The sequence below is a fragment of the Salvelinus alpinus genome, chromosome 20 (assembly GCF_045679555.1).
Source record: "Salvelinus alpinus chromosome 20, SLU_Salpinus.1, whole genome shotgun sequence".
NCBI classification, from domain to species: domain Eukaryota; kingdom Metazoa; phylum Chordata; class Actinopteri; order Salmoniformes; family Salmonidae; genus Salvelinus; species Salvelinus alpinus.
Genome location: NC_092105.1, coordinates 4,027,855 through 4,042,148, shown reverse-complemented (window position 1 = coordinate 4,042,148; position 14,294 = coordinate 4,027,855). Strand labels below are relative to the sequence as shown.

At 52.3% G+C, this 14,294-nt stretch overlaps 1 protein-coding gene across 3 annotated transcripts in view; it reads left to right on the top strand.

The window, feature by feature from the left end:
• Window positions 1-14,294, top strand: part of LOC139546214 (partitioning defective 3 homolog B-like) — a 425,714-nt gene that overhangs the window by 388,251 nt on the left and 23,169 nt on the right. For all 3 annotated transcript variants that reach the window (XM_071354341.1, XM_071354342.1, XM_071354340.1), the window contains one exon: window positions 3,818-3,900. In XM_071354341.1, coding sequence (XP_071210442.1) covers window positions 3,818-3,900 — 83 coding nt within the window. The remainder of the gene's footprint in view (window positions 1-3,817; window positions 3,901-14,294) is intronic.

Genomic DNA, 14,294 nt, shown 5'->3' with positions numbered 1-14,294 from the left:
GAGACGGGGCTAGGGGTTAGGGCTGGAGACGGGGCTAGGGAATAGGGCTGGAGACGGGGCTAGGGGTTAGGGTTGGAGACGGGGCTAGGGGTTAGGGCTGGAGACGGGGCTAGGGGTTAGGGCTGGAGACGGGGCTAGGGGTTAGGGCTGGAGACGGGGCTAGGGGTTAGGGCTGGAGACGGGCCTAGGGGTTAGTGCTGGAGACGGGGCTAGGGAATAGGGTTGGAGACGGGGCTAGGGGTTAGTGCTGGAGACGGGGCTAGGGAATAGGGTTGGAGACGGGGCTAGGGGTTAGGGCTGGAGACGGGGCTAGGGGTTAGGGCTGGAGACGGGGTTAGGGGTTAGGGCTGGAGACGGGGTTAGGGTTGGAGACGGGGCTAGTGGTTAGGGCTGGAGACGGGGCTAGGGGTTAGGGCTGGAGACGGGGTTAGGGCTGGAGACGGGGCTAGGGGTTAGGGCTGGAGACGGGCCTAGGGGTTAGGGCTGGAGACGGGGTTAGGGTTGGAGACGGGGCTAGGGGTTAGTGCTGGAGACGGGGCTAGGGGTTAGTGCTGGAGACGGGGTTAGGGCTGGAGACGGGGCTAGGGGTTTGGGCTGGAGACGGGGCTAGGGTTGGAGACGGGGCTAGGGGTTTGGGCTGGAGACGGGGCTAGGGGGTTAGGGCTGGAGACGGGGCTAGGGGTTAGGGCTGGAGACGGGGCTAGGGGTTAGGGCTGGAGACGGGCCTAGGGGTTAGGGCTGGAGACGGGGTTAGGGTTGGAGACGGGGCTAGGGGTTAGTGCTGGAGACAGGGCTAGGGGTTAGTGCTGGAGACGGGCCTAGGGGTTAGGGTTATAGATGGGCCTAGGGGTTAGTGCTGGAGACAGGGCTAGGGATTAGTGCTGGAGACGGGGCTAGGGAATAGGGTTATAGATGGGCCTAGGGGTTAGGGCTGGAGACGGGGCTAGGGGGTTAGTGCTGGAGACGGGGCTAGGGAATAGGGTTATAGATGGGCCTATGGGGTTAGGGCTGGTGACGGGGCTAGGGAATAGGGTTATAGATGGGCCTAGGGGTTAGGGCTGGAGACGGGGCTAGGGGGTTAGGGTTGGAGACGGGGCTAGGGGGTTAGTGCTGGAGACGGGGCTAGGGAATAGGGTTATAGATGGGCCTAGGGGTTAGGGCTGGAGACGGTGCTAGGGGTTAGGGTTGGAGACGGGGCTAGGGGTTAGGGTTGGAGACGGGGATAGGGTTGGAGACGGGGCTAGGGGTTAGTGCTGGAGACAGGGTTAGGGCTGGAGACGGGGTTAGGGAATAGGGTTATAGATGGGCCTGGGGGTTAGTGCTGGAGACGGGGCTAGGGGTTAGTGCTGGAGACGGGGCTAGGGAATAGGGTTATAGATGGGCCTAGGGGTTAGTGCTGGAGACAGGGTTAGGGCTGGAGACGGGGCTAGGGGTGGAGACGGGGCTAGGGAATAGGGTTATAGATGGGCCTAGGGGTTAGTGCTGGAGACGGGGCTAGGGGTGGAGACGGGGCTAGGGGTTAGGGTTATAGATGGGCCTAGGGGTTAGGGCTGGAGACTGGGCTAGGGGTTAGGGTTATAGATTGGGCCTAGGGGTTAGGGTTGGAGACTGGGCTAGGGGGTTAGGGGTGGAGATGGGTCTAGGGGTTAGGGTTGGAGACGGGGCTAGGGGTTAGGGCTGGAGACGGGGCTAGGGAATAGGGTTATAGATGGGCCTAGGGGTTAGGGCTGGAGACGGGGCTAGGGGTTAGTGCTGGAGACGGGGCTAGGGGTTAGGGTTGGAGACGGGACTAGGGGTTTGGGCTGGAGACGGGGCTAGGGGTTAGGGCTGGAGACGGGGCTAGGGGTTAGGGCTGGAGACGGGGCTAGGGGTTAGTGCTGGAGACGGGGTTAGGGCTGGAGACGGGGCTAGGGGGTTAGGGTTGGAGACGGGGCTAGGGGTTAGTGCTGGAGACAGGCCTAGGGGGTTAGGGTTGGAGACGGGGCTAGGGGTTAGTGCTGGAGACGGGGCTAGGGGTTAGGGCTGGAGACGGGGCTAGGGATTAGGGTTGGAGACGGGGCTAGGGGGTTAGGGCTGGAGACGGGGCTAGGGAATAGGGCTGGAGACGGGGCTAGGGGTTAGTGCTGGAGACGGGGCTAGGGGTTAGGGCTGGAGACGGGGCTAGGGGTTAGGGCTGGAGACGGGGCTAGGGGGTTAGGGCTGGAGACGGGGCTAGGGAATAGGGCTGGAGACGGGGCTAGGGGTTAGTGCTGGAGACGGGGCTAGGGGTTAGGGCTGGAGACGGGGCTAGGGGGTTAGTGCTGGAGACGGGGCTAGGGGTTAGGGTTATAGATGGGCCTAGGGGTTATGGCTGGAGACTGGGCTAGGGGTTAGGGTTATAGATTGGGCCTAGGGGTTAGGGTTGGAGACTGGGCTAGGGGGTTAGGGGTGGAGATGGGTCTAGGGGTTAGGGTTGGAGACGGGGCTAGGGGTTAGGGCTGGAGACGGGGCTAGGGGTTAGGGTTGGAGACGGGGCTAGGGAATAGGGTTATAGATGGGCCTAGGGGTTAGGGCTGGAGACGGGGCTAGGGGTTAGTGCTGGAGACGGGGCTAGGGGTTAGGGTTGGAGACGGGGCTAGGGGTTTGGGCTGGAGACGGGGCTAGGGGTTAGGGCTGGAGACGGGGCTAGGGGTTAGTGCTGGAGACGGGGTTAGGGCTGGAGACGGGGCTAGGGGGTTAGGGTTGGAGACGGGGCTAGGGGTTAGTGCTGGAGACAGGGCTAGGGGGTTAGGGTTGGAGACGGGGCTAGGGGTTAGTGCTGGAGACGGGGCTAGGGGTTAGGGCTGGAGACGGGGCTAGGGGTTAGGGTTGGAGACGGGGCTAGGGCTGGAGACGGGGCTAGGGAATAGGGCTGGAGACGGGGCTAGGGGTTAGTGCTGGAGACGGGGCTAGGGGTTAGGGCTGGAGACGGGGCTAGGGGTTAGGGCTGGAGACGGGGCTAGGGGGTTAGGGCTGGAGACGGGGCTAGGGAATAGGGCTGGAGACGGGGCTAGGGGTTAGTGCTGGAGACGGGGCTAGGGGTTAGGGCTGGAGACGGGGCTAGAGGTGGAGACGGGGCTAGGGGGTTAGGGCTGGAGACGGGGCTAGGGGGTTAGGGTTGGAGACGGGGCTAGGGGTTAGGGCTGGAGACGGGGCTAGGGGTTAGTGCTGGAGACGGGGCTAGGGGTTAGGGTTGGAGACGGGGCTAGGGGGTTAGGGTTGGAGACGGGGCTAGGGGTTAGTGCTGGAGACGGGGCTAGGGGTTAGGGCTGGATACGGTGCTAGGGGTTAGGGCTGGAGACGGGGCTAGGGGTTAGGGCTGGAGACGGGGCTAGGGGTTAGGGCTGGAGTCGGGGCTAGGGGTTAGTGCTGGAGACGGGGCTAGGGGTTAGTGCTGGAGACGGGGCTAGGGGTTAGGGCTGGTTTGAGATGTGAGTTAGGGCGACTTAGTCGCTTCCTTCCAGTTTTTACCAACATCATATGGGATGGAGAGCCTGCATCCCTCCACCCGAACTCATGGGGCCAAAACTTGAAGTCCCCAATAACCAGGCTTACTGAGCCCCTGTCTCTCCTTTCCCCCTCAAACTCCCTGATTACAGACCCCTGAGCTAGCTAGTTAGCCATCTGAGTAAGGAGCTGTCTCAGGCACATATAATATGTCTCAGCGTTGAGTGACAACCTCCTAGAAACCCACAGAGTAACAGCTAGAGGCTACGGTGGTGACTGTGTATCTTCATTCATAATAGTTATCCTCTTCCTGACCCAGTGTCCTCTCTCTCTCTCCTCTCCTTGGTGACAGATGCCCGTGAGAGTGGCTGGGCCTGATCATCGTCTAGCTCCACGCTACGAAGAGGTGGAGCGGCAGTATGCTTCCTTGCCCAGGTAAATACACCTCTCTGCTCTCTGTCTCTCTCTCTCTCCCCACTCCTCCTCTCCCCACTCCTCTCTCCTCCTCTACCCACTCCTCTCTCCTCCTCTCCCCACTCCTCTCTCCTCCTCTCCCCACTCCTCTCTCCCCCTCTCCCCCTCTCCCCACTCCTCTCTCTCTCTCTCCCCACTCCTCCTCTCCCCACTCCTCTCTCCTCCTCTCCCCACTCCTCTCTCCTCCTCTCCCCACTCCTCTCTCCTCCTCTCCCCACTCCTCTCTCCCCCTCTCCCCACTACTCTCTCCTCCTCTCCCCACTACTCTCTCCTCCTCTCCCCACTACTCTCTCCTCCTCTCCCCACTCCTCTCTCCTCCTCTCCCCACTCCTCTCTCCCCCTCTCCCCCTCTCCCCACTCCTCTCTCGCTCTCTCCCCACTCCTCCTCACCCCACTCCTCTCTCCTCCTCTCCCCACTCCTCTCACGCCCTCTCCCCACTCCTCTCTCGCTCTCTCCCCACTCCTCCTCACCCCACTCCTCTCTCCTCCTCTCCCCACTCCTCTCTCCCCCTCTCCCCATTATTCTCTCCTCCTCTCCCCACTACTCTCTCCTCCTCTCCCCACTCCTCTCTCCCCCTCTCCCCACTCCTCTCTCGCTCTCTCCCCACTCCTCCTCACCCCACTCCTCTCTCCTCCTCTCCCCACTACTCTCTCCTCCTCTCCCCACTCCTCTCTCCCCCTCTCCCCCTCTCCCCACTCCTCTCTCGCTCTCTCCCCACTCCTCCTCACCCCACTCCTCTCTCCTCCTCTCCCCACTCCTCTCTCCTCCTCTCCCCACTCCTCTCTCCTCCTCTCCCCACTCCTCTCTCCCCCTCTCCCCACTCCTCTCTCCTCTCTCCCCACTCCTCTCTCCCCACTCCTCTCTCCCCCTCTTCCCACTCCTCTCTCCTCCTCTCCCCACTCCTCTCTCCCCCTCTTCCCACTCCTCTCTCCTCCTCTCCCCACTCCTCTCTCCCCCTCTTCCCACTCCTCTCTCCTCCTCTCCCCACTCCTCTCTCCCCCTCTTCCCACTCCTCTCTCCTCCTCTTCCCACTCCTCTCTCCCCCTCTCCCCACTCCTCTCTCCTCCTCTCCCCACTCCTCTCTCCTCCTCTCCCCACTCCTCTCTCCTCCTCTCCCCACTCCTCTCTCCTCCTCTCCCCACTCCTCTCTCCCCCTCTTCCCACTCCTCTCTCCCCCTCTTCCCACTCCTCTCTCCTCCTCTCCCCACTCCTCTCTCCTCCTCTCCCCACTCCTCTCTCCTCCTCACCCCACTCCTCTCTCCTCCTCTCCCCACTCCTCTCTCCTCCTCTCCCCACTCCTCTCTCCTCCTCTCCCCACTCCTCTCTCCCCCTCTCCCCACTCCCCTCTCCCCACTCCTCTCTCCCCACTCCTCTCTCCCCCTCTTCCCACTCCTCTCTCCCCCTCTCCCCACTCCTCTCTCCTCCTCTCCCCACTCCTCTCTCCCCACTCCTCTCTCCCCCTCTTCCCACTCCTCTCTCCCCCTCTTCCCACTCCTCTCTCCTCCTCTCCCCACTCCTCTCTCCTCCTCTCCCCACTCCTCTCTCCCCCTCTTCCCACTCCTCTCTCCCCCTCTCCCCACTCCTCTCTCCTCCTCTCCCCACTCCTCTCTCCTCCTCTCCCCACTCCTCTCTCCCCCTCTTCCCACTCCTCTCTCCCCCTCTTCCCACTCCTCTCTCCTCCTCTCCCCACTACTCTCTCCCCCTCTCCCCACTCCTCTCTCCTCCTCTCCCCACTACTCTCTCCTCCTCTCCCCACTACTCTCTCCTCCTCTCCCCACTACTCTCTCATCCTCTCCTCCACTCCTCTCTCCCCACTCCTCTCTCCCCCACTCCTCTCTCCCCCTCTCCCCACTCCCCTCTCCCCCTCTCCCCCCTCCCCTCTCCTCCTCTCCCCACTCCTCTCTCCCCCACTCCTCTCTCCCCCTCTCCCCACTCCTCTCTCCCCCACTCCTCTCTCCTCTCTCCTCCTCTCCCCACTCCTCTCTCCTCTCTTCTCCTCTCCCCACTCCTCTCTCCTCCTCTCTCCACTCCTCTCTCCTCCTCTCTCCCCATACCTTGACTAAACGGTCAGAGCAGAGTAGAAGGGGAAGGGGTGCCTCTTCCTTCTCCTCCTCCTCACTTCTCCTCCCCCTCTCCTTCTCCTCCTCCTCTCCTCTCCCCTACCTGCGCCGTGTCTTTCCGCCTGGCTCACAGAGTGCTTAATAATCCTCTTTAAAGCTTATAATTAAATCTGGAGTGTCTGCCTTGTGAGGCCCTCTCATCGAGGGAATCCACCTGATCCTGTCCCTGGAGACGGGGACACAGACGGGAGGTGTAACCTGATATCTGCCCTCACAGCAGCTCCCAACACAGTCCAGAGAGAGGGTTATACACACAGGCCTGGCCCTCTCTCTCCTCCTCGTCCTCGTTTTCTCTCGCTCTCTCTCTCTCTCTCCCTCTGCCTCGTTTTATCACTCTCTCTCTCTCTCTCCTCTCTCTCCCTCTGTCTCTCTCCCTTTCCCTCTGTCTCTCTCTCTCTCACCCTCCCTAACTTCCATCTCTCTTTACCCCCCGTCTTAATCTGTCTCCCTCTCCCACCCCATCCCCCCTCCTCTGTGCGTTGTGTTTGCTGTGTGCAACCAACCACAGCAACCCAAGCAAACAACAACTTGGTGCTCTGCTGCAAGGGCAGAGTCCTCTCTGACATGTTATCTGTTTCTATGTTCACACCCAGTGCTGAGTAAACACACAACATGTCAAAGCGGAATAGTGGATCTGCGTCCCAAATGCAGAGTCCCTATATTAGGGATGGGGGTTTTGAATGATTTGCTGCAGTTGCGGAGTGGAATTTGGGTGAACAGACAAGGAGACTCGGGCTACAGTCAAGACTAGCTAACTTATAGCAGCCACAGTGATGTGTATCATCCCGTATAACAGTGTCTGTCTTAACTGGAGTATCTTAGAGAAGCTAACCAGCTATAGCTAGCGAGGCTAATTGAGGCTACAGTCAAGACTAGCTAACTTATAGCAGCCACAGTGATGTGTATCATCCCGTATAACAGTGTCTGTCTTGACTGGAGTAGCTTAGAGAAGCTAACCAGCTATAGCTAGCGAGGCTAATTGAGGCTACAGTCAAGACTAGCTAACTTATAGCAGCCACAGTGATGTGTATCATCCCGTATAACAGTGTCTGTCTTGACTGGAGTAGCTTAGAGAAGCTAACCAGCTATAGCTAGCGAGGCTAATTGAGTCTGTGTTTTCTCCCCAACCCCATTCAGATGAAACCACAGCCTGTTGGTTGCTTGTTGTAGCCAGCTTCTTCTCATTTCGCTAACTTTTAATTCCATCTTCCATTGGCTACTGGTTACACATTGATCCTCTTTTGTCTCTTTGATTGGCCAACATAAACAACAAGCTACGCGTTGAAGGTTACCGATTGGCTACCCGTCTTTTTATGAGGCGTAGGTCATTTTAAAAAAAAACGACATTTAAAAAGTTTGTTTTATTAAATGATCAACTGTCATGTTATATTCTTGTGTGTAACAATGTCACATGGATATTTTTTATTTTAATTTAGACAAATACTTTTCAGTGTTAAAATTACTCCTCACACAAGTATTCAAATACTAACGTCCGATTGGATGTTTGAATTCCCGTGCTCATCCCTACCCTGTACTGCTTTAGAGAGTGGTTGGTGCTTCTGTCACGGTGTATTTTCTATTTTTATTTATTTTATTTTAACCTTTATTTAACTTGGCAAGTCAGTTAAGAACAAATTCTTATTTACAATAACGGCCTACCAAAAGGCCTCCTACGGGGACGGGGGCTGGGATTAAATATTTTAATAAATTAAATAAAAAATATAGGACAAAACACACATCACGACAAGAGAGACATCACAACACTAAATAAAGAGAGACCTAAGACCACAACATGGTAGCAACACAACATGACAACATGGTAGCAACACAACATGACAACAACATGGTAGCAACACAACATGACAACATGGTAGCAACACAACATGATAACAACATGGTAGCAACACAACATGACAACAACATGGTAGCAACACAACATGACAACAACATGGTAGCAACACAACATGACAACATGGTAGCAACACAACATGACAACAACATGGTAGCAACACAACATGACAACATGGTAGCAACACAACATGACAACAACATGGTAGCAACACAACATGACAACAACATGGTAGCAACACAACATGACAACATGGTAGCAACACAACATGACAACAACATGGTAGCAACACAACATGACAACATGGTAGCAACACAACATGACAACAACATGGTAGCAACACAACATGACAACAACATGGTAGCAACACAACATGGTAGCAACACAACATGACAACAACATGGTAGCAACACAACATGACAACAACATGGTAGCAGCACAATATGACAACAACATGGTAGCAACACAACATGACAACAACATGGTAGCAACACAACATGACAACAACATGGTAGCAGCACAACATGACAACAACATGGTAGCAACACAACATGACAACAACATGGTAGCAACACAACATGACAACAACATGGTAGCAACACAACATGACAACAACATGGTAGCAACACAACATGGTAGCAACACATCCTCTCTCTCTCTACCCTCTCTCTGCTCTATCTCTCTCTCTCTCTCTCTCTCTCTCTCTCTCTGTCAATTCAATTCAATTCAATTCAAGGGGCTTTATTGGCATGGGAAACATGTGTTAACATTGCCAAAGCAAGTGAGGTAGATATTATACAAAAGTGAAATAAACAATACAAATTAACAGTGAACATTACACATACAGAAGTTTCAAAACAATAAAGACATTACAAATGTTATATTATATATATACAGTGTTGTAACAATGTACAAATGGTTAAAGCACACAAGTTAAAATAAATAAGCATAAATATGGGTTGTATTTACAATGGTGTTTGTTCTTCACTGGTTGCCCTTTTCTTGTGGCAACAGGTCACAAATCTTGCTGCTGTGATGGCACACTGTGGAATTTCTCCCAGTAGATATGGGAGTTTATCAAAATTGGATTTGTTTTCAAATTCTTTGTGGATCTGTGTAATCTGTGGGAAATATGTCTCTCTAATATGGTCATACATTGGGCAGGAGGTTAGGAAGTGCAGCTCAGTTTCCACCTCATTTTGTGGGCAGTGAGCACATAGCCTGTCTTCTCTTGAGAGCCATGTCTGCCTACGGCGGCCTTTCTCAATAGCAAGGCTATGCTCACTGAGTCTGTACATAGTCAAAGCTTTCCTTAAGTTTGGGTCAGTCACAGTGGTCAGGTATTCTGCCACTGTGTACTCTCTGTTTAGGGCCAAATAGCATTCTAGTTTGCTCTGTTTTTTTGTTAATTCTTTCCAATGTGTCAAGTAATTATCTTTTTGTTTTCTCATGATTTGGTTGGGTCTAATTGTGCTGTTGTCCTGGGGCTCTGTGGGGTGTGTTTGTGTTTGTGAACAGAGCCCTAGGACCAGCTTGCTTAGGGGACTCTTCTCCAGGTTCATCTCTCTGTAGGTGATGGCTTTGTTATGGAAGGTTTGGGAATCGCTTCCTTTTAGGTGGTTGTAGAATTTAACGGCTCTTTTCTGGATTTTGATAATTAGTGGGTATCGGCCTAATTCTGCTCTGCATGCATTATTTGGTGTTCTACGTTGTACACGGAGGATATTTTTGCAGAATTCTGCATGCAGAGTCTCAATTTGGTGTTTGTCCCATTTTGTGAAATCTTGGTTGGTGAGCGGACCCCAGACCTCACAACCATAAAGGGCAATGGGCTCTATGACTGATTCAAGTATTTTTAGCCAGATCCTAATTGGTATGTTGAAATTTATGTTCCTTTTGATGGCATAGAATGCCCTTCTTGCCTTGTCTCTCAGATCGTTCACAGCTTTGTGGAAGTTACCTGTGGCGCTGATGTTTAGGCCGAGGTATGTATAGTTTTTTGTGTGCTCTAGGGCAACAGTGTCTAGATGGAATTTGTGGTCCTGGCGACTGGACCTTTTTTGGAACACCATTATTTTGGTCTTACTGAGATTTACTGTCAGGGCCCAGGTCTGACAGAATCTGTGCAGAAGATCTAGGTGCTGCTGTAGGCCCTCCTTGGTTGGTGACAGAAGCACCAGATCATCAGCAAACAGTAGACATTTGACTTCAGAGTCTAGTAGGGTGAGACCGGGTGCTGCAGACTGTTCTAGTGCCCGCGCCAATTCGTTGATATATATGTTGAAGAGGGTGGGGCTTAAGCTGCATCCCTGTCTCACCCCACGACCCTGTGTGAAGAAATGTGTGTGTTTTTTGCCAATTTTAACCGCACACTTGTTGTTTGTGTACATGGATTTTATAATGTCGTATGTTTTACCCCCAACACCACTTTCCATCAATTTGTATAGCAGACCCTCATGCCAAATTGAGTCGAAGGCTTTTTTGAAGTCAACAAAGCATGAGAAGACTTTGCCTTTGTTTTGGTTTGTTTGGTTGTCAATTAGGGTGTGTAGGGTGAATACATGGTCTGTTGTACGGTAATTTGGTAAAAAGCCAATTTGACATTTGCTCAGTACATTGTTTTCATTGAGGAAATGTACGAGTCTGCTGTTAATGATAATGCAGAGTATTTTCCCAAGGTTACTGTTGACGCATATTCCACGGTAGTTATTGGGGTCAAATTTGTCTCCACTTTTGTGGATTGGGGTGATCAGTCCTTGGTTCCAAATATTGGGGAAGATGCCAGAGCTAAGGACGATGTTAAAGAGTTTTAGTATAGCCAATTGGAATTTGTTGTCTGTATATTTGATCATTTCATTAAGGATACCATCAACACCACAGGCCTTTTTGGGTTGGAGGGTTTTTATTTTGTCCTGTAACTCGTTCAAGGTAATTGGAGAATCCAGTGGGTTCTGGTAGTCTTTAATAGTTGATTCTAGGATTTGTATTTGATCATGTATATGTTTTTGCTCTTTATTCTTTGTTATAGAGCCAAAAAGATTGGAGAAGTGGTTTACCCATACATCTCCATTTTGGATGGATAATTCTTCGTGTTGTTGTTTGTTTAGTGTTTTCCAATTTTCCCAGAAGTGGTTAGAGTCTATGGATTCTTCAATTACATTGAGCTGATTTCTGACGTGCTGTTCCTTCTTTTTCCGTAGTGTATTTCTGTATTGTTTTAGTGATTCGCCATAGTGAAGGCGTAGACTCAGGTTTTCCGGGTCTCTATGTTTTTGGTTGGACAGGTTTCTCAATTTATTTCTTAGATTTTTGCATTCTTCATCAAACCATTTGTCATTGTTGTTCATTTTCTTTGGTTTTCTATTTGAGATTTTTAGATTTGACAGGGAAGCTGAGAGGTCAAATATACTGTTAAGATTTTCTACTGCCAAGTTTACACCTTCACTATTGCAGTGGAACGTTTTACCCAGGAAGTTGTCTAAAAGGGATTGAATTTGCTGTTGTCTAATTGTGTTTTGGTAGGTTTCCAAACTGCATTCCTTCCATCTATAGCATTTCTTAATGTTACTCAGTTCCTTTGGCTTTGATGCCTCATGATTGAGTATTGCTCTGTTCAAGTAGACTGTGATTTTGCTGTGGTCTGATAGGGGTGTCAGTGGGCTGACTGTGAACGCTCTGAGAGACTCTGGGTTGAGGTCAGTGATAAAGTAGTCTACAGTGCTACTGCCAAGAGATGAGCTATAGGTGAACCTACCATAGGAGTCCCCTCGAAGCCTACCATTGACTATGTACATACCCAGCGTGCGACAGAGCTGCAGGAGTTGTGACCCGTTTTTGTTGGTTATGTTGTCATAGTTGTGCCTAGGGGGGCATATGGGGGAGGGAATGCTGTCACCTGCAGGCAGGTGTTTGTCCCCCTGTGTGCTGAGGGTGTCAGGTTCTTGTCCAGTTCTGGCATTTAGGTCGCCACAGACTAATACATGTCCCTGGGCCTGGAAATGATTGATTTCCTCCTTCAGGATGGAGAAGCTGTCTTCATTAAAGTATGGGGATTCTAGTGGGGGGATATAGGTAGCACACAGGAGGACATTTTTCTCTGTTAAGATAATTTCCTTTTGAATTTCTAGCCAAATGTAAAATGTTCCTGTTTTGATTAATTTAATGGAGTGAGTTAGGTCTGCTCTATACCAAATTAGCATTCCCCCTGAGTCCCTTCCCTGTTTCACACCTGGTAGTTTGGTGGATGGGACTACCAGCTCTCTGTAACCTAGAGGCCTAGAGGGCAACCAGTGGGTCCGTCTCCTCTGTACCAGGTTTCTTGCAGGATGACAATGTCTGCATTACCGATTTCTTTGGTGAAGTCCGGGTTCCTGCTCTTTAGGCCAAAGGCAGATGACCTCAGGCCTTGGATATTCCAGGATGATATAGTGAAGGCTTTTTGTTCCATAAAGTGTCCAATGTTGTTGGTCGTGGTTTGGCCTCAGGCCAGTAAGTGTGAGCAGAGCCTGCTGAGCATCTGGTACATGCCGTTGGCTTGGGCGAGTGTAAGAGTGGGGGTTGGGCCTGTTTGCCCGCTCACTACCTGGGCGTATGTGTGACTTCCATGTTGATGCCCTCTCTGCGGGGGTGGGGTGCATGGGGTGGGCAGGAGTGGCATAGGTCTGATCTGAGGGGGCCTAAATTGGGTGTGGGCATGGTTGATGTGGGGGGGTGTTGATTGGTTGGGGTGGGGGTGTGTCTGGGGGTGCTGTGGTCTGGATGTAGGTCCTCTTGGCGTGGGTCCTCTATGTGTAGGTCCAGGGTGGGGTGCTGAAGGTCTTGGAGGGTGTCTCGCTGGTCTGGGTGGGGTGTCTATTGATCTGTTGCTCCTGTGTGAAGTGTTGGGGCTGCGTTTGAGAGCGATGTCCTTTAGAGTCCGGGCAAAGGTGGGCACTGCTGCCTTGTAGAGGTGGACCTGGTCATAGAGGCTGTTCAAGTCCAGGGTGGAGTGGTGGGCCAGGAAAACATTTGGTTTTGAGGCACAGTCACGGGAGATGCTTGCGTTTACCCGCTGTATTGTAGCAGGGTGGAAGTCTTTTCGTGGTAGCAGGGTGGAGATAACCACTTGTGCATTGGGGAAAGTAGAAGAAGCTTTTTCAATCACTCCCTTCAGTGCTGTGGCCACCCTTTCCTGCTGTGCTCTCAGGTCGTTTGTGCCTGTGTGTATTATTATGTGGCTAGGTGAGCCTAGTTTGTCCTCAGACAGAAGGTCTAGGGCGCACTGGGTGTTTGGACACCAGAGTTTAGATACACTGTGTTTGGGAAAAAGTTTTTTTTCTTCTATAAATTTCCCATTTGAGTCCATAAGGAGAAAAATCTGTGTCTTGTGTTTGTCCTCAGTGGGTGTGGGGGGGTTGTCAGGAGGGCTATCAGGGTGGCTGACAGGGGGGGTGCTCAGGGGGGGTGAGAGCTGCTGGGCTTGGGGTTTTTCTTTTGTCTGTTCTGCTGTGATGTTGACTCTATGGTCAGGGTCTGGTGTGGACTGTTCTGCTGTGGTGTCGAGACTTTTGTCGGGTGATGAGGTGGGCTGTTCTGCTGGCTTCTCTGTGGGGATGGCCACCTCCCTAGTGGGTTGTTCTCTGTCACATGCCATCCCCCTCAACCTCTCCTCCAGCAGTCTGATCCTCTCCTCCATCCCCCTCTCCCTCTCCTCCAGCAGTCTGATCCTCTCCTCTAGTGCTCTGTTCTGCTCCTGCTCCTGCTTCTGCTCTTTCTCCAGTTGAAGTTGTCTCTTAACTGTCCAGAGTCCAGATGTGTCTCTCTCCACCTCCAGCTCTCCTGGTCTGGTTAAGGGGGTGTTGTTGTGCTGGACTGTTGTCTGGGTCTGTGCTGACTGGAGTGTAATCACCTGCTGTTCCAGCTCAACCTGCCTTACCTCCAGCTGGGTGAATTTATCCTTCATTTCAATGAGGGAGAAGTGCTCTGTACTGGGAGGTTGACTGTCTGCTGAGGGTTGCTCGTCTGTGGGGTTATATGATGAAGAGTTTTGGTCTGACCCGCTTGGGGTGGGGGTATCTTTATCAAGGGAGAGCTTCTCCTGCTGGGCTAATTCTTTGATTAGGTGAAAGTCCAGCTGAAACTGTTTGGGGTTGCCCTGTACCAATACTGTTCCAGACTTATATAGATTTATGTTAGCTGACTCAGAGTCCTCGTTGTCAAGTATCCTGAGTTTCCACCCCTCGTTAACCCCCCCTCTCTTAACAAAGGGGTAGTGTGCTAATATAGCACTGTGCCATGCCAGGGGATGGTTTGTGTGGAAGATAAGGTTGCTGATGTTCCCATTTTTGTAATAGTCAGCAAAAAGTGTCTCTTGATTTTCCATAAGGAGCTTCATTTTGTGCTCTTT